The 20473-nt window shown below is 38.7% G+C and overlaps 1 protein-coding gene across 8 annotated transcripts in view; it reads left to right on the top strand.

Moving 5' to 3' along the window:
- Positions 1-20473, top strand: part of RAB27B (RAB27B, member RAS oncogene family) — a 140888-nt gene that overhangs the window by 103582 nt on the left and 16833 nt on the right. For 5 of the 8 annotated variants that reach the window (XM_073898163.1, XM_073898162.1, XM_073898161.1 and 2 more), the window contains one exon: positions 18812-18983. In XM_073898163.1, coding sequence (XP_073754264.1) covers positions 18831-18983 — 153 coding nt within the window. In that variant the 5' untranslated portion in view covers positions 18812-18830. Of the gene's footprint in view, positions 1-298; positions 377-14722; positions 14878-18811; positions 18984-20473 lie in introns of those variants that run through there. The other 3 variants (XM_073898160.1, XM_073898158.1, XM_073898164.1) reach the window with 2 other exon arrangements.

The following is a 20473-nucleotide window of genomic DNA, read 5'->3' as shown; positions in this document are numbered from 1 at the left end:
AATGCAGGGATATGAGTGGGGCTGAACCCAAGCACCGTTATCATGGACTCAGAAACTGCAGATTTGCACTGGGGTCTTAAGTTCTCTGAATTTTGATCATTTCAACTCACCTAGAAGCATCTTTAGAAGATCAACTGACCTTGAAATCTTAACATTCAGCAAAAAGTAGTTGAGAAAGAATTCCTTAAGGTCCAGTGAATTTCGGAGAGTGTGTGATGCCTGACAGTGCAGAGCAAGTTTGGATGCTAAAAAAAAAAAAAAAAAAAAAAGAAGAAGAAGAAATCCATGAAACCAGCATTTGAGTGATTCTAGTAGTTTGGAAGTGGGTTTTGACCCAGCATCCAAAGAATAATACTGTGATAGCAACAAAGAAATTGTAAGTAAAGTTTTCTCTAAGGACTATGAAAGAAGGGAGAGAAAAATGGAAACCAGGTCAACTTCTTAATATCGTATTAATTCTCTTGGTGTTTTGTTAATTTTATGAATTCGTATGAAGTTTCTTGATTTTGTCTTTTTTAGAAGTATGATGATCATGTGTGCCTTGCCACATAGTGGGCTCCTTACTGTGCATTACTGTTAGTGCACCTTCTCCAGGTAGAAGGACTAACCTTTATAAGCTCAGAATGACATATAGCTCTTGTTGGGAGTTTCTAAAATTTCCCTTTGTCCAGCCCAGGCCTTTTTTTATCCTGCTTCTAATGTTTTCACCTCCGTTCATCTTTGTTCTTTAGACCACTTATCCGAATTTTTTGGTAGCCTTTTGCCTGGGGCTTCTTTCACATTTGGAATCCAGTAGTGCAAATATGTCTTTATAAATTATGGCTCAACAATTTGGAATTTCCCCTTTCCTCCTCACCATTTTATTGTGTCTTTTTTTCAACACTAGCTGTAGACTTAATGTATTAGCAAAAGTACAGATTATTATAGATTCAATTAAATGCCGCTGGTAAAGTGCAAAGTGGTTTTCTTAAGTTAATTATTTACAATAGCTTTTAGAGTCTGAGGAGCTCAACCAATTATAATACAGATATTTAGAATGGGTTTGACATTTTGGGGAGAGGGGCATGATTCTATATGCCCCCCCATACCTTTTTATTAGTGTCCCTCCATCAGCCCATTGACTTTATTTTACTAAATTTCTTCCCTATTTTCCCATTCAGGAATTTCATTGATACAAATCATGCCTTAGTCTACCTTTGCCTCGGTTTCATTATTCATTCAACAAAATATGTTGTGTCTCTTTTTACCAGGTACTCTGCTAATGAAAATTTGCCTTGGAAGACATAGTTTAGGTGACTATGGGAGGTAGTAAGTTTAATGAGTCAACCTAATCACGACTAATGAGTGAACTAGTTAATATATCACCTCCTTGGTGACCTCTTGCTCTAATACAGTTAATACCCTTCCACTAGATCCTTAGGCGTATCTGTTTCTTTCTTTTTTTGATTATTTATTTATTTATTTGACAGAGGGAGAGAGAGAGACAGAGAGAGAGGGAACACAAGCAGGGGGAGTGGGAGAGGGAGAAGCCGGCTTCCTGCAGAGCAGGGAGCCCGATGCAGGGCTCGATCCCAGGACCCTGGGATCATGACCTGAGGGAAGGCGGACACTTAATGACTGAGCCACCCAGGCGTCCCAGGGGTATCTGTTTCATAAGGACTTCATGAGGCCTTTAGGCACGGTGGCTGGGCAGATGCTGGTGCAGGAAGGCCTTTCAGTATACCTCGAAAGCACTGGCTGCAGAGGCTATTGTTAGAGAGAATAGCTCCCTAAAAGTATATATGGGAAAACACAGGAGGTTTTCTGGCAGTTTGCCTTTGTACCACACAAGGGAAGATCAGCCATAACCTTTATTTAAAAAAGATGTAGAGGCTGAAATAAAGCAAGTGACTTAAGTAAAAAAGTTTGCAATCCTCTGTAAAATCTTCATAATATAGGTTCTGGAAATTCAAGACAGATGAAATTTGTTCACAGGCAGACCTGCCTTGAGAGTTCAGTTCCTGAGCAGTTAATATATCTCCTGTCCAAGGATCCAGTCCAGAGTAAAATAGTCACAAACGGTAGCTCAATAGCAAACTTCTTCCTTCAGGTTACATATAATGTGAGTTATTTGCATTCTGTAGTGATACTGTTTTCTTCGATTTTCTTGCAACACTAGCCATTTTTATACATTTAAAAGAGGATTCTTGCTTTCTCTTGAAGTTCAGATTATTTTTATTTTGTATCCTCAAAGCTTGAGGTCTAAGATAATGTGTTGCTTCATTAAGAACTTTACATAGGAGATTGTAGAAATGAGGATTTGAGCCCATTTGTTTTCTTGTGTGAGATTCTGTGATAGTGTGATTTATAAGAAATATATGTACATATATATTTGATCATTCAGATGACCAAAACATATTTCTCAAATATATTTGGTCTTTATCTGCAGTTCCTGGCTCATAGCTCTGGAAACGCTTGGAATTTCCTGAGTGATAAGCACAGTGGAGCATCTTTTGTCATAATATTTGGTCTCCCCTTCTCAGTTCCTGACATAGCTTCAGAGCCATCAGGGTGACATGGGTGTCTTGGTATTCGTAACAAATTCCTTTCCATTACAACCAGGTTTATGTTAATGAAATGACTTTTGAGAAAAGGCCAGGGATGAGGGAACCAACTAGGAAGAGAGGGTTAGAACTTGCAGTCCCACCTGCTGATTTCAGAATAGGGGAGAGGAGCTGGAGGTTGAATTAATCACCAATGGCCAATGAGTTGATCAATATGCCTAAGTAATGATGCCTCCATAAAAACCCCCAAAAGGAGGGGGTTCAGTGAGTTTCCAGGTTGGGGAACCAAAACATTTCCACATGTGACCATGCCAGACCCCAAACTCCATGAGGACAGAAGCTCCTTTGTTTGCTGCCTTGCCCTATGTATCTCTTCATCTGACTGTTGATTTGTAACCTTTAATAGTCTTTGTAATAGATCCATAATCTAGGGAGTAAACAGGTTTCCTGAGTTCTGCAAGCAAATTAATAGGACTTAAGGAGGGGGTTGTGGGAACCTCTGGTTTACGGCCCCTTGCTCAGAACTAGAGGTAACTTCTGACTTACAACTGGCATCTGTATTGGAGGGGGTTCTTGGAATCTCCAATTTGCAGCTGATCGGGTAGGAGCACAGGTAACAACCTGGGCTTCCAGTTGATGTCTGGAGTAGAAGGCCATCTTGTGGAACTGAGCTCTTTACCTGTGGAATCTGGGTGTTATGTCAGCATTGAGCTGAAATCTCAGATACTCTATCAGAGAATTGCTTGTTGGTGTGGGGAAGCCTACACACACGCACACACACACACACACACACACACAACACACAGTGGAAATGGTCCAGGAACCCAAAGGAGGTTTCCTCTTCAGTAATCTTACCCTGAATCACTTAAATAAAACCCTTTCTAGCATCTCATCAAAATTTTCTGTATTTTAACTGGACATGGTTCTGAACACCAAAGAAGTAGAGGTAGGTATTAAAATCAGCTATTAGTAGAGTTGGAAACTGTACACTCAACCACCAGGGGTTCTTTTAATTTTATAGCTTTATCCTGAACTTGTGAGTTTCAGATTAGTTTCTTCTTCAATTCAACATGTAAGGTAACTTTGATGGTAAAGACATTGTTTCTTATGCAGAGCATTCAGAGTTTTTAGCGGGCAGGCTGGAGTTGTCCAAGACCAGCTGTCTGCATTACAGAACCACACAAATTTGATCTAACCGAGCATATATTAGTGTCTCCAGCAAATATTTGTTGAACACCTATTTTTAGTGAGGCTCCGAAGTGAACAAAGTGTGCGAGGATGCAACCCACTCAGAGCTTGCAATCTAGATGGGAAAGTGAATGATAATAAACAAGAAGGCAGATTATCAGCTGGGAAGAAGGGCCACACAAAAACTAGACTGATGCCATAGAAAGTGAATGGGAGCCTTCATTAGATTTGGGGGCCCTACAAGATCCCTCTGATGAAGAAACATTTAGATTGAGAAGTGAATGATAGTAAGAAGGCCGTTTGTGAGACAGGGGAGGGATAGGGTATAGGCAGAGGAAACAGCCCGTGCAAAGGGTCTAACACAGGACGAAACGTGGCTCCTTGAAGGAGTAGAGGATTAGTAGAGAACAGTCATCCAGGTCATACAGCACTTTGTAAGGCAGAAAAAAGGGACTCTGGGTTTTATTTTCAGTTTGATGAATGCCATTGGAAAATATGAAGCAGGGCAGTGATGTTGCCTGACTATAATTTTGAGGGAAAATCTGCTTGTTATGTGGGGAAGGATGGGGGAAAAGGCAAAGCCAGAGGCATGAAGACAATTTAGGAGACTCTTACTAGCTGCAGTGACCGTGCCCTTTGTTCAAATGAGACCCTTCTGAGAGTGAAAGGGGCCACTGTGAACCGAGTAGGAGTGGCAGGTGGGTCTGTGGTGGGAACACGCAGTTGCTTGAGCCGTCACGGTTGCCTTGGTAACGTAGTGGAGGCTTTATGCTGGTTCACTTAATCCCTGCAATAAAGTCAGTGTGCCAGGCACATGATAGGTGCCCAATAAATGTTTGTTGGGTGAGCGAATGAGCGAATCTGGGGGAGATTAGTATCCTTGCTTTATAAATGGAGCTGTACTACAAGTATATTGTAAGCCTAATTTTGACTATAAAACCTATCCTCTTTCCTCAATTTATTACCAAATGCCTCATTCTTGTTGCTTTTTAAGTGTTTCTAGATCGTCTCACATGTATTTACATTTTCCTCCTTCATTTCCTCCTCGCTCCTGGGGTTAGTGTTCTACATACAGAGGTTCTGTAAATGTGTTTGCTGTACCAGTTTTTATCAAAGGCAGGAATCGGACTGGCCATTGACAGTGTCAGGTCCCCAGGCAACTTTCTGATCTTTCCTTTGAAGTGCCCTGAGGCCTCCACCTGGGCAATGTGTCAGGGTTGATTAAACAGGCTGATGATGGGCATGCCTTAATGTTCCACTCGCCCCTTATACAAGGAACTCCCTCCTCTGTCCTCTCTGCTCATCCGGCAAATTGGTGTCACCTTACTTCCAGGCGAGGAGACCTAGGAATTATTTCCAAAGGACCCAGCACACTCTTTCTAAGCAGAGTAGCTTCTGCCTGTTGGATAGATAGCACTGAATTCTCAACAACAACAAAAAGGATGATCTCACTCTCCTACTTTGAATTATAGGTCTAGAAGAAAGTTCAAATTTGTATATTTTATATAATTTGTATTGTAAATTGTACATATTTCTAGCTTACTCCATAAACATTCAAAGCAGGCTTATCTTCTGACAAGATCAGGTTCAATAGAGGACTGGCTTTTAGGGAGTGGTGTGCACAGGCCTCATGATCTTTTCATGCCTGATGAGCCTGTGTGCCTGTGTGTGTACAAGTGTGTGCACGTGTGTGTGTACAAGTGCATGCATTCGTGCTCATTATGACCCTGCTGATCCTTTATAGTCAAGAGCTAATGGAACCCAGCCAATGTTGGACTGGAGAAAAGTGTTCCAGCTTGCGTTCTCATCCTTCTTCCTCGTATTTTGTCCTACTTACTTGTTTTGCTTAAGACAAAGTAAACCTATCTGCCACGAGATACAGTATATCGTTTGCTAATATTTATGATTATTCAGTAAGGAAACCTCACCTATACCTGGGTTTATAAGACTAGTTTCTGTTTTAGATCCTAGGAAAAGTCTACTCTTTCACATGCTGTTGAAGGATTTTAAGGTGAATAATATAGTCCCACCCTTAACTTAATTAGGGGAAAGACAATGGGGGGTGTGGTGGGGGGGACATGAGTCTGCATTTGTCATTGTATAAATATGAACAAGAAGATTAGCTGCTGAGTCACATTATCAGGGAAGAGCAGAGGCAGCTTTATTCTGAAATATATACCCCCTCACAGTCACATACAATGGTATATTCACCCTAATGTATTCAACAGAAATATATAGGTAGAACAAATCTGAAACTTCTCTGTTTTGCTATTAAATGTAACTAGAAGTTTTACTTCTGAAATTTAGTACACAAACATTTAGCTTTCATATTTTTTCCTCTTATTGTAATAATACCTAACCAAATAGGCTCCGATTTCAGCAGGAAAACCTTTACTTTAGCTATAATAATATAGCTTGCTAAAAGAAACCCTTTGCTTATTACTGGAACTTTAGGAAACAAGACAGTAAAGGAAGATACTTGGATTTTCCTTTTTAAAAAAGCAACAGAGGGGCACCTGGGTGGCTCAGTCAGTTAAGCATCTGTCTTAGGCTCAGGTCATGATCTCAGGGTCCTGGGATCGAACCTCGCATTGGGCTCCCTGCTCAGCGGGGAGCCTGCTTCTCCCTCTTCCTCTGTGTTTCCTCCTGCTTGTGCTCTCTCCCTCACTCTCTCTCTCTCAAATAAATAAATAAAATCTTTTAAAAAATTAAAAAAATTAAAAAGCAATGAAAATGACATAGAAAGAGCATTCTTTGATGCTGGGGAAATAGATTGACTCCCCAAAATTTCTTTGAGACACAGACTTTCCATAAACTGGAAAGTGTCAGATATAACAAATACATTATTTGTGACAGATAGCTTACTGTGATTATTTTTCCCACTAAAATGTTAACCTTTTCCCTTCAATGTTTTGATTTAATGTAGTAAATTATGATCCTTGTCCTTTTGTTAAAAAAAAAAAAAACACCAGAAAGTAAAATGTAAATCTTGAGTAGAAAATGTGATCATGTTTTTCCTTGGGCAGGAGGGGACTTGAGGGTGGTGATTTTGCAGAGATGAGATAGAACGTGACCCAATCTGTGTTTCCTGCAGCATGCCACAGAGTTTCCTCTCATCTTAGAACCCATCTGGCAAATAGAGGCAAAGCTAATTTCATAAGAACTGTCTTATAACAAATCCTAGTTTAGAAAAGCTCCAACTCTTTGGCATTTCTTTGCTGAGGTCATGATTCTTTATCAGTGAGAACAGTCACTGCGGATATGAATTGTCAAGAGAGGATGTTTCCACAGGAAGGTCCCTTTCTCAGTTAAAAAAAAATTGGACAAAAGCATAATGCAAAATTCTGAGTAGCAACCTTTTTATGAAGTTTAATTTTAGTAAACCACTCACATTTTTTAATATTTCATGACTTTTCTCCACCCCAAATTGTTATTAACCAAGAAAATGTTCACCAAATCTAAAGTTAACGAATATTATGGAATGGAATACTACCCTGTCCAGTAGGACTCTGAGCAAGGCACCCAGCTGCCTTCTGCTCTGCTCTGATTAGACTTGAAAATGCACCAAACAGCAGGGATGGGAGTGTATAGCTGTAAATATCTTTGTGCTAATGAGGATTTTTCTTTTCTCACCAGTAACGGCGGGGGGTAGATGTTGTCAAAGACAAAATTATAAATGTTTTATATTGGAAAATGGTAGGTGAGTTTAAGACACGGTCAGTTGATTAGGTTACTGCCAAGAAGTAAACAATAGGCTTATTAAAGCTGTAATTAGGCATTGTGGACATACTGTATTTTTAATCAGAGCTCCAGCAGGGGATAAAGTAGCTGAAATAATCTAGTGCTTTGTCAAGTGGAAAGAAAACTAGCTTTCTAAAATGCAGCTATGCATTTCCTTGGGATTTCTACACCACCTTCTTTCTGAGAAATTTGCTGACTTCGCTTTAAGTTACAAAGTAACCTGTAGGAATTGATTAATTATTTCATGGTTTTGTTACATTGTGTCACTGATCAAAAAAAATTTATGGTTCCCTATTTCTTGGTGAGTTAAATGTGAAAGGTGAATCCATGATGATTGAATGCATTGAGCCAGGTACTTTACATACAACTGCAGGTAAAGACATTAGAATCTAGGGTTAAGTCATTTGCCTATGGTCAGATGGTGGCTAAAGGGCTGAAATTGAACTTCTAAACCCAGGGCTGTGGACTTCAACAGCTGCCTCTTACATCACACCACAGCCCTGCAAATCCAACTTCACCAGCCAAGGTCCCCCAGAATGCTGCTTCTGCTCCCACCTAAGCCATATTTGCTGTAGCCGATGGCACGGGGTATACATGCTGCCTCCAGGACGTGAGTGCTCTGCTCACCACCAGTCCTTTGCTCTTCCCACATCAAAATCCAGCTTTCATGTCACCTCCTCCATAAAGCCCTCCTGATTATTTCTGTCCCTACTCCTGATTCACTTTTTGAGTTTTTCTTTTTTTTTCCCCCTCCAAATTTTTATTTAAATTCTGGTTAGTTAATGGACAGTGTAATATTAGTTTCAGGTGTAGAATTCAGTGATTCATCACTTACCTACAACACCCAGTGCTCATCATGACAAGTGCCCTCCTTAATCCCCATTACCTATTTCATCCATCCCCCTGTCTACCTCCCCTCCAGTAATCATCAGTTTGTTCTCTAGAGTTAAGAGTCTGTTTCTTGGCTTGCCTCTTTTTTTCCCCATGTTCACTTGTTTTGTTTGTTAAATTCCACATATGAGTGAAATCATATGGTATTTATCTTTGACTTGCTTATTTTGCTTAGCATAATACTCTCTATCTCCATCCACATTGTTGCAAATGTCAAGAGTTCATTCTTTTTTATGGCTGAGTAATATTCCATTATATATATATAAAATCTTTATGAATACCACATCTTTATCCATTCATCAGTTGATGGACATTTGGGCTCTTTCTATAATTTGGCTATTGTTGATAATGCTCCTATAAACATGGAGGTGCTTATGTCCCTTTGAATCAGTATTTTTGTATCCTTTGGGTAAATACCTAGTAGTGCAATTACTGGATCATAGGGTAGTTTTATTTTTAAGTTTTTGAGGAAACTACATGTTGTTTTCCTGAGTGGCTGCACCAGTTTGCATTCCCACCAACAGTGTAAGAGGGTTCCCCTTTCTCCACATCCTCACCAACACTTCTTGTTTCCTGTGTTGTTGATTTTAGCCATTCTGACAGGTGTTAGGTGATATCTCATTGTAGTTTCGATTTGTGTTTCCCTGATGATGAGTGATATTGAGCATCTTTTCAAATGTCTGTTAGCCATCTGGATGTCTTATTTGGAAAAATGTTTATTCATGTCTTCTACCCATTTTTTAACTGGATTATTTGCTTTTGGGGCTTTATGAGTTTTACACTCTCCTCTGAATATCTTTTAGATTCAGAGCCATAGATTTTCTGGTACAGAGTTCATTTCAAATAACTTATCAGTTGAAGAAACTTAACATTTATTTGTTTTCTCTCCAATCACATAAGGGTTAAAAACCACTTGTAATAGCATTCTGTAGTCTCCACTCAGCCTTATACATATCGCAGAAATAAGATTTTAATCTAGAAATTTCAATTAACATAAGCATCTACATAATATAGAAAGAACCCTTGAGATAAATAAGCACTTTCTTTGGACTAATTCCATTCTTTGCAGATATAATCTCTCTTTTTCAGCATTTATTAAGCTCATAAAATGCTTCCTATTAAATATTGGCTAAAACAACAACCAGCCAACATTCTTTTCCTAAAGAGGTCATGGATTTTTTTATCTTTTTTATTTGTGGAATTATACAGCTCTATGAGTTACCTAGAATTAGGTTTCAGTGAGAAAATTGTAATAATATGGAACTCATCTTTTTTTTTCATTGACATATGAACCCATAGATGCTCTCTAACTTGGCTTCCTCACATGTGAGAGATGCAGAATTTATGGGCAGATATTTTGATTAGTATGCCCTTTCTCAGATAAAAAGCAAAGCAGTAGAAGTTTGGCAAGACTTCCTCAAAGCAGCAGCCAACTGGCAAATGATCACAATTTTGCAAGATTATTAGGCCAATGTCTGAAAACTTAGGAAAACCTCTTATTAAATGCTCATCTCTTTAGCTTAAACTCCTATTGTTCTTCTACGTGGAAACATTAAGAGTTGAAGCTTCAATTTACATATATACACTCAATGTCACACAACTCTCCAGGAAAAAGACCTAGGCTGACTGCCATCAGAGCGGACGCATGCCCTTGTCACAATGTGGGAAAGCAGCTCCTCTGGCTGGTGCCGGTGGACCCACTGACGCAGGCACCTATGGTGGGAAATGAACCATCTTCCCAACCAGCCACTGTCTTGGCAAACGATATGTCTTCCTGAATGTGGTCCTCTCTGCTCTTCTGTTAGCTGTAGTATGAAACTAGGAGTGGCTTGTGCTGTTGAAATTAGAAGTTATTCCCTGGCAGTGAGGAGTCTCTGTGCTAAAAGGTAGTGTGGTGGTTCTTGGAGCGTCTGGGTGGCTCAGTCGATTAAGTGTCTGACTCTTGGTTTCGGCTCAGCTTGTGATCTCAGGGTTGGGAGATGGAGTCAGTTGCGCTTGTACTCAGCAGGGAGTCTGCTTAAGATTTTCTCTCTCTCCCTCTGCCCCTCCCTCTCATTCCCCTGTCCCCTACTCATGCGCTCCCATGTGCCCACACTTTCTCTCTCTCATAAAATCTTTAAACGGCAGTGTGGCATTCTCAAACGTGACTGGAGGTTGTAGTATTAATGCTTTTGTCTCACCACCGGGAGCCAGATTTACGTGATTTGGGGTGTGGTCTGCGCATCAGGGAGTTTTAAAAAAAACAGCCGAGTTTGAGAAGCACTAAGTTAGGAAAACCCATTTTCTGGTCTTGCTGACTGGCTTCAGGAAAGGTGTCAACCTCTGTGTATGCTTCGTAATGTGTTGTATTGCTTCAAAGGTTGTTTCAATTCTGGAAAAGATATAGGTCTTTCCATATAAGGTTTTGCTGAATTGCAAGGAATTTACATTTATTTTTCTTGCTCCCTTGTTAAAGTCCTGGGTGAAAGGACCTACAAAAGCATTTATTTTTTTAAAGTAGGCTGTCTAATGAAAAATAAATCATGTGGCTCACTTATGAAGACAGGCATAAAACCTTTCCAAGTCAAATACTAAATCTTTCAAAAAATTCTTAATGCTTAATTTACTTAATTCACACATTTATGCGATTTCTTCAGTGCGTGTAGTATATGTGTTTCGAGTGAGTAAATAATGTTTTGAGGACTACTCCTAATTTTCAGGGAAACAAAGTTGAGAATATGTGAGGGAACAAAATGATATGTAGCTGGGAAAGTACATTCAGGGCATTGTAATAGCGCATCAGCAGAAGAAGGAATCCAGTAGCTATATGCCAAGCTTGGCTGATGGCAATCAGCAAGAGGAAATTGCTCTCAACTGTAACAAGATCAAATCAGATAAACCGACTCTTTTCTTGACCATTGAGTTTTTTCTACTCTAGAGTGAGTTGCTGAAGGGGGTTAAGAGTCTCAACCTTCTGAAGAGTTTCCTGTAGACGTGCCTTAAGGTGAAAAACGGAGAAAAACAGTTCCTGAATCTGGCCACTTTACTGTCATACTTTAGTGGAATATGTAAACTCTAAGTTCCAGGGCCTGCCTGCAGAGATTCTGATTCAGTCCTTCTGGAGAGGTCTTAGAGTTTGTACTTGTAAACTCCCCAGGGAATACTGATGATCAGCCAGCGTTGGGACCCACTGGATGATATGTACACCCAAGTTCTGTTCCAGTGCTGTTTCATAGGCTCCTGATGACCAATCTGTCCTGCTGTTTAGTGATTTTCAATTACTCCTGATTTGTGAGCACATTTGCTCAGTAGATTGGCTATCAGGACCCTGTCAAATAAGGAATTTTTAAAAAAGATTATTTATTCATTTATTGGTGGGGGGCAGTTGCACACCAGAAGGAGACGGAGAGAGAGAGAATCTCAAGCAGACTCCATGCGCTGAGCACGGAGGCTGAAGTGGGTCTCAATCTCAGACCCTGAGACCATGACCTGAGCCCAAAATCAAGAGTCAGACGCTTAACTGACTGAGCCACCCAGTTGCTCCATATGAAATATTTTTATAAAAAAGAAATTACTGTAAATGTGAGAATAAGGCTAATTGAATATATTCTACAGGTCTTTTCCATTGTGGTCGGGAGGGTATTATTATCTGAATATACATGATTCATACTAGTAATTGACTTCACTGTAAACAAGTATTAATTAACACCCAGCTAGTGGAGCTCAGCTAAAAAAATTTTTTTTTAAATAAAATATGTTATTTTTACTTCCTTGGGCTTTTAAAATAACTCCACTGAGTATAATTCATATACCATAAAATCTACCCTTTGAAAGTATACAATTCAGTGGTTTATAGTACATTCACAAAAAAATATACCTCCATTATTATCTAAATCAAGAATATTTTCGTCATCCCTCCCAAAATGCTTCTTCCCCATTAGCAGTCACTCCCCAGTTCCTCATCTCTGCATCCCCTAATAAATGCTAACTTATATCCTGTCTCCACGAGTTTGCCTATTCTGGACATTACATGTGTAATGCCATAATGTCATAAAATCTGTGGCCTTTTACATCTGGCTTCTTCCACTTAGCGTGTTGTCAAGGTTCATTCATGTTGTAGCACGTGTCCCTACCTTTCCCTTTTTATGGCTGAATAATATTCCGATGCATGGCCATGCCACATTTTGTTTATCCATTCATCCATTAATGGACATTTGCATTGTTTCCTTCTGGGGACTGTTATGAGCATTTGTGTACAAGTTTTTGTGTGGTTGTATGTTTGCATTTCTTTTGGGTATAAACCTGGGACTATTGATCATTTAGAAGCTGGTTGATTGATATATGGGAGTATACTACTATTCCCTCAAATTGTGTACATGTTTGAAATTTCTTGTAATAAAAATAAAGAAAAAAAGGAAAAACCCTCACGTAGTTTCAAAAGTTGCCACAAAATTAAGCCCATGGAAAAAATGTTACTTTTGAGAAAAAAATATTGAGACAAAATTATTCATTGGCTTAGAAGTGAGTTTAATATGTGAGAATAATTTAAAAATATATCATGGAGATAATAATATATCATGGAGGGAATAATATATCAATGGAGATAAATCAATTTAAAGATGACTTGTGTTAGAGTTTTTACCCCTTATTTTCAGGGCAATTAAGCTGAACTTCAGAGTTCAATAACTTCTTGGTTTATCTCTGTTATATTAGATCCCTTGATCATAGAATGAAACAAAATGGATATTTTTATCTTTTAAAATAGATTTGATTGCTGCAAGAGACACATAGACCATTGTCAGCTTAAGTAAAGGTTGTTTAAGTTGATATTGATTAATATTTATAATTGGGTTTGAATTTTCTATATAGACTCACATCCATTAATTATAAATAGCCTTTAAGAAGAATCAAAATGAAAATTAAAACCTTCCTAACAGAACAAAATGCTACTGAATACAAAGTTTTTTGTTTTTTTTTAATTACTCCCCCACTTCCCTCCCTTGAGTACCAGCCATAATTTATTTATTTTTTTAAAAGATTTATTTATTTTAGAGAGAGAGAGTAGGGGGAGGGGCAGAATGAGAGAGAGAGAGAGAATCTCAAGCAGACTCCCTGCTGAGCGTGGAGCCCGATGCAGGGCCCAATCTCATGACTCTGAGATCATGACCTGAGCCAAAATCAGGAGTTGGACGCTTAACCAACTGTGCCATCAACGCACCCCAGTTCCAGCCATAATTTAACTCTAGCCTTTAGGACATGAATGTGGTGATGGGAAGCAGAATTTTAAGGTCAGTCAATGAAAACCACCCTTAGGCTATCACTCAATGACATGTTGCTGTGGGAATTCCAGATCTCAAGATATACCTACTGGAGCCCAATACAAACCAGTCGAATAAAGATTAATGAGGAAATATTAAGCATCTGTCCATTTTATGCTTGACAGCTTTATTTTATGTAAAGTACCTACAAAGTAATATCACTGATACTTTGTCTATTATTTTAAGCTTTCCAAAGTTCCTTAAGAATATTAAGTTTGTTTTGGGGCCCTTGGGTGGCTCAGTCAGTTAAGCATCTGACTTCAGCTCAGATTATGATCTCAAGGTCCTGGGATCGAGCCCTGTGTTGGGCTCCGTGCTCAGCAGGTAGTCTGCTTGTCTCTTTGCCCCTCTCCCTGCTCATGCTCTTTTCTCTCCATTCTCTCTCCTCTTTCTCTCTCTCAAATAGATAAATAACTAAATAAATTCTTTTTTTAAAAAGATTTTTTGTTTAAAGATTTTATTTACTTATTTGAGAGAGAGAAAGAGGGAGAGAGAGAGAGAAAGCACAAGCAGGGGGAGCGGCAGGCAGAGAGAGAAGCAGGCTCCCCGCTGAACAAGGAGCCCGATGCAGGGCTCGATCCCGGGACTCTGGGATCATGACCTGAGCTGAAGGCAGATGCCCAACCGACTGAGCCCCCCAGGCATCCCATAAATAAAATATTTTTAAAAAAGAGTATTAACTTGGTTTTATTAATTTAATAAGTTCAAGTCACAGGGTCATAAAGCTTGTCATGGCATTTTTAAGATTATTAGTTGGAGAACTAGCAAAGAATGTCTTAAATTTGTGTGGGTAAGTCCGCCTGTATAGTAGTCATCCATACATATCTGTAATGTTTGTTAAGCTTCCCTCTAGAGAAAACAGAGTATATCCTCAGAGTCATACAGAATATCATGCAAATTATGAGGTGCCAGTGAGTATGTGTTAGATGGGTGAATGGGTGCTTTCATGGAGAAGCCCAGTTCTGAGCCCTGACCTATTCAACTGACAAGTTTATATGCTCTCTGCCAATACAGATCTCATGTCCAAAAATTACAGTCCCTCTGTGCTTTCTCTTTTCCCAGGTTCTTTGAAACTGCTTCTCTGAAGATACAAGTATTCTATTTTGAGAAGGTTTTTATAGAAATAGAAAAATGAGCTTGGGAAGCCAGACCCGGAAGGTCCCACAGTGATCATTTAATCTAAATAGTCCCTTCACAATTGAGGAAGGAAGGAGAATGTAAGTCCTGAACTTGGAGGGACTCCACGTCCACCAACTGCTCAAAGATTAATTTCACTAATTGTGACATTTGCATGGCTCCAACGCTCAACACATATGTACTGATCCCCTAATACATGCCAACCACTGTATTGGACTCTGGATCCAGCAGTGGACAAAGGATATTAAGTTTCTGAGCAAATAGGATTTATGTTGAACAAGAATGAGGCATAGCAGTGGGGAAAAAGAGAGAAAGAAACTATGGGCAGCCTCATTTGAGATAGTCTAACTATGAAAATCATGTCCCTGTCCATAACCAGAGAAAATTCCCTTCCCCCATAGAATGAAAATATTTCTACTTTCTACCTATCTAATCCACTTTTCATTTCAAATTATAACAAACCATAGTCTTGGATTTTTTTTTGTTGTTGTTAGAAACTCTCATCCCACAAATCACATAACTTCTGTGCTCATGACTTCTCATCTGTAAACTGAGGATTAGACCACAGGGTTATTTAGATTTCCTTCTACGTTTAAGACTCTTCATTAAGTAGAGCCTCACAAGTGTTTTGGATTCTTTTTCCTACTCTTCCCAGCCCCTTACCTTCCCATGAAGGGCTCGGAGGCTGATCCCTCAGTTTCTATATCTAAAAGACCTCCTGGCTCTTGTAGTTTAGCTTGTGACACAGTGATAATGGGAAAGAGTCAGACATATTTCCTGAAGTACAGCAATCTTCTGGCTTTTTCTTTACTTTTAGATCCATAGAAGGAAGAGTTGACAAGACCATCAATCATTGTGCGGGAATAAATACTGCTAAACTTGTCAGCTTTTTGATCCTTCCCAGATAATTTTTTTTATCTCAGTTCTTGGAAAAGGGAACTTTGCCAAGGTTTTTATTTTTCTTTGCGCTGTCATATTTGCCGGGCCAAGGATAGAATATTGAGGTCATATGATTTTAGGACTCAGAAAATCACATGGTAATAAAAGCGGAACCAAACTAAGTAACTATATATGAGTAGTGATACAAAAATGAGAAAATTCATTTTCAAAAGAAACTTAAAAGGCAAACGATCTCATGCTGAGTTTACTTTGTCAATTTCTTTAACGAGTCTACTGGAGACACTAAATAAAGGTTTTCTATGGTGCCAAGCTTTGCATTCATTTCAGGTGGAATTTTTGTTCAATGCCACAAAGTATCCACAACCATTCACTTACAGAAAAGAGCCGGGATTAGAGCCTGACTGGGAGGCAAGTCAGTATTGCCCCCGGCAAGTTTATGTACCAACAACAGAAAACAAATCGCAGATCAGGAATACTTGGTAGGTCGTGTAGCTGGCAAGTGGTGATCATCTCATTCTACAAGTGGGAAGTGGTCCTATACCTTCTTTCCACATAGGTAATTCCTCCCTTTGTTATAAGATTAAATACAAGTTCATCTTTCTCTACAAAGTCTCAGACCACTGCAGCCCATGAAGGTTCCTGTTTTGTTTGAACTAAAAGCACAACTATTTGACTCATCTGTCAATTAATCATGTTCCCCATCTTGTAAAACTATGTTGTATTTTTTTTTTTTTTTTACATCTTTAAGTGTAAGCATGCCTTATCAGGTACTAGATTATAAATTACATTTTTAAAATTTTCATTTTTTTGGACCTGATACTATATATTGAAGGTATTTAACTAGATTTGCTCAAGATTTAGCTTTTCTTAACTCTGTCACAAAACAATATTGCAAAAAACGTAGTTAACTTTAAGCAAAAACTGAAAGTGTGCTGCTATATCTTCTTGACTCTATTATTTTCATTTTTCCAGGCCAGGGGGCCACAGTATCCTCCAACTTTGTCTTGTATTTAGGTAGTCAGTACCTTTAATTTCCTCCCCCGCAACAGGAAGAATTTAGCTTTGGTCACACATCTCAGAATAAATTTAATCCTTCTTTCCCAAGAGAATTAGCAGTTTCATCCACTTCTACTAGTGAAATGACAGACTTTGTCACCCTTCAGAGGAGTTGCCCAGGAACAAGTTTGGGAGGCAAAGAGAGAAAAAAGTCAAGTAATGGTGGCCCAGATAGACCCAAATGGGGGGAAATTATACTACTTTGACAGCAGTCTCCTCTAGCAATCCATTTGTTTCAAAGACTAGGAACAGCAACATCTTCAACTATATAAAGTCCTGGTAAGATATTTAGAACATCTGAACCCAGAACTAGTCACTGCTAGGTAGTCAGTCAATGAAGACATTTTCCAAGAAGAATTTCAGGTCAATACTTGAGATACCTGCATCCTTTTATTGAGGAAGGCTGGTTGTTGATGGAAGCTAAGCACTTCTTCCTGAGCAATGATTATACTTTGTATAGATACTAAACGAAAGCAACAACAATAAAAGAGAGAACATTCATTGTCAGCAAACATTCACGGTGAGAGTCCTACTCAGTGAAGAAAGCATATTGTAAGGGAGGAGAGCTTAAGCATAGAAGTATGTATTGGCAGCTTTCAGAATGCTTTAACGCAAAAACACTTCATTAATTAAAGAAACATATATCCATAATATATTTAACAGGATTTAGCAGCAGGATGGTTCAAATTTTAGAAACTTCTAATGTAAAAAATTTGCCAATCTTCCAAATGATGTAATGATACTGATTTGCTAAGTACCTAATTATCATCTTCATCATTATCCAAAGACATGAAACCTTTTAGTTTTGATAACTAACTAAAGTGACTATGTATAAAATAAAGTTTTATTTGAAGCGATGAACATGTGCATCATTTTCTTACAGATAGAAAATGATTAGAATTATCTAGAAATTTTTAGATATGTCTATGGGATAACTTGTTGAAATTTAATTTTAATTGCCCCAGAACTGAAGAGTACGATGTTTTCTGGATCTGTAAAGGTGGGAAAATATTCTGCCCGTTCATATAATAGGAGAGATACTTCTCTAGGAACTTCTTTATAGGCCTTCCTGTATGTGGGGCTATCATAAACCTGTTTCTACAACTCATGAATCAGAAAGTTTTATCCAATGGCAAATCATTTCGCTGACCTCTGGAGTGGAAACCTCATGTATTCAGTAGGTGATAGTGTAATTCAAAGGTATCACCAGTGCAGGTGTTCTTGGCATTAGCCCATGGCCTCACCCATAGTCATTATAACAACAGAAGAAACTAAGACCGAGGCAAAGGAGGTCAGGACAATGGGAAAAATGGCAAATGGCATTCTTTCAAGCAGGAGAAATACTAGCAAAATTACCATAGTCATGCCTCTTACTTAGCTTTTCTCCGTTTTCAAGGTCTGGAAAATATTCGGCAGGTTTGCCAAATACAGCAGATTTGCCATTGGAGAACAGAGGCTTTGGTATTTCAAAACAGAAGATTTTTAGACACTGCTTTTGAAATGATTTCAAATCAATGTTTTTAAAGGTTGTCATCTCAGTTGTTAAATTTTTTAAATTAAAAAGGAATATTTTGCATGCACATAATAGGAAGCTCATTATGCATGATTAGATGCAAAATGTTTCCCTAGGCTTTTCTCTTCCACTACCCATATGTAATCTCAGTCTCTCCCTAGTCTACCTGCATCAACTTGGGCAGGCTTTTCTGTTTCCTGTGACCTCCTTCTCTTCCTGGCACCATCCTCCTGGCTGCAAAGGGCATTGGCTTTAAAACTAAAAGCTGTGGCTAAGTTCTACTACTACTGCGGCAACGGCTATTGTGGGAACCAGATAGCTTTCTGTTCCATATTAACTGACGTGATGTAAAAAGATTTGTACTGAGTGAAATAATAGAGGTGCCCTTACTCCTGAAGCTGCTCTGAATAAGTTAATTCAGAATTTGACAGAAGAGAAGTATTCAACTATTTTAACCTTGAAACGTACATTTATGTTGTGTTTTAAAGGAAGGCAAAGGGAAACCGATTTTTATCATAACCTACTGTTTTTCCTCTCCTACACAGGCTCACCAAGACTATCACTATGACCGATGGGGACTATGATTATCTGATCAAACTCCTGGCCCTTGGAGATTCAGGGGTGGGGAAGACGACATTTCTTTATCGATACACAGACAATAAATTCAATCCCAAGTTTATCACGACAGTAGGAATAGACTTTCGGGAAAAACGTGTGGTGAGTTTTTAACCATACTGTTATGTTAACCTTGTTGCTTATTTCTACCCCCCCATATAAAAGAGAATTAAGAAGCTATGTTTATTGCATTGCAAGGTGTCTGCCTTTTCTCACAGGAAATTCATAACCTGTCACTTTGATTCAATTTAGAATATTCTTAATGTTCTCAATTATAAATAACATTTTGCTAAGAAAAATGTGGAGTGGCACTATCACCTGTCTCCAAAAGCATATAGGACAAAGAAATAATTCACGGGTTTATATAGTGTGTTTTCTATGAATTCTCTAGGAATCTTTCAAAACTTGAATGATCCGGGTTGCAAAGCCCTTAACTCTTGATCTGAGTTAAGTTTCTCAATAAGAACTAGTGTTCATTTCTCAACTCTTCAGAGAGAAGTTAAAAGAATGATTGGCAAATAGCTGGAACATGAGCTTTGTAAGTCCTTGCTGCATTTTTATTTATGTGTAGACTCAACTATCAATCACTAGCTTATTATGAACAGAATGTGAGACCAGTCCATGCTATTTTCCAAGATAAGGGAGTTTAAGTGAGGATTACAACTGCTTTCTTCTCCTATGCTAGACGCTAATGACAGGAATAAGGATATTGTGACATGTGAGACGTGTAGCATAGACACATAAGCTGAGCCAGATTTACTGCCACCCAAGGTATTCTTGATTGCCAACATGGCTGACGCTTCCATTTGATGTCACAAATCTACTCTTTGCTTGAGGCTTGGTGGGGGGAGAAAAGGAAATCGTGGTTGAGAAGTTAGATCATGGTTCCGTATACATCCTGTACCTTATCTGAAGGTCCATACATTTTAGTGTAGTCTTAGCAACCTGGCTTCCAACCCCTCCAGGGTTTTCCTGTGACTTCACCCCTCCCAAATGCCTCCACTGACCTAGGAAGATAAGTCCTTGCAAAGTGTTCCCTTTAAACATTTTTACTAAACCATGCTTAAGCTAAACCACACTTTAAACATCTCTACTAAACCATACTTAGGGGAGCCGATGAAGTATTAAAGTCGTTAGGCTTTGCTTAAATAAGAAGTCAGAAGGCCATAATTTTGAAAATTTAAACATTAAGAAAAAGAGCCTTTGGAAAAAATGGCTAGTAAAGGAAGACTTGAAATATCTTTTGTAAACTTATTGAGAAATTCTGTGTATATTTCATGGGTAGGTCACTTTGGAAGTCCAAGTCATAGCAAAAGATATTCCGGTATTAGTAAAGCATTTTAACATTTTAAAAGTACGTTCACATCTGTTATGTCATTTATTTTTGCAGTAACTCTGTAAAGTAGGAAGAGATTGTGGGTCTCAGTTTGCTGTAAGAAAATGAGATTCAAAGAAGTGAAATGAAGGGTTGATATTCGAACCTAGAACTTGGGTCCTAAATCTAATGTTTGCTGCCTCCGTGAGGAAATGACAGAAGGTGTCTAATTTAAGTTCGCAGTATGCCTAAATTGTGTTGAAAATCATACTTGTAC

This window comes from Callorhinus ursinus, unplaced genomic scaffold, assembly GCF_003265705.2.
Source record: "Callorhinus ursinus isolate GAN/ISIS: 27379988/994484 unplaced genomic scaffold, GSC_fseal_2.0 scaffold11, whole genome shotgun sequence".
Classification (NCBI taxonomy): Eukaryota; Metazoa; Chordata; class Mammalia; order Carnivora; family Otariidae; genus Callorhinus; species Callorhinus ursinus.
This window is presented reverse-complemented; position numbering and strand designations above follow the sequence as displayed.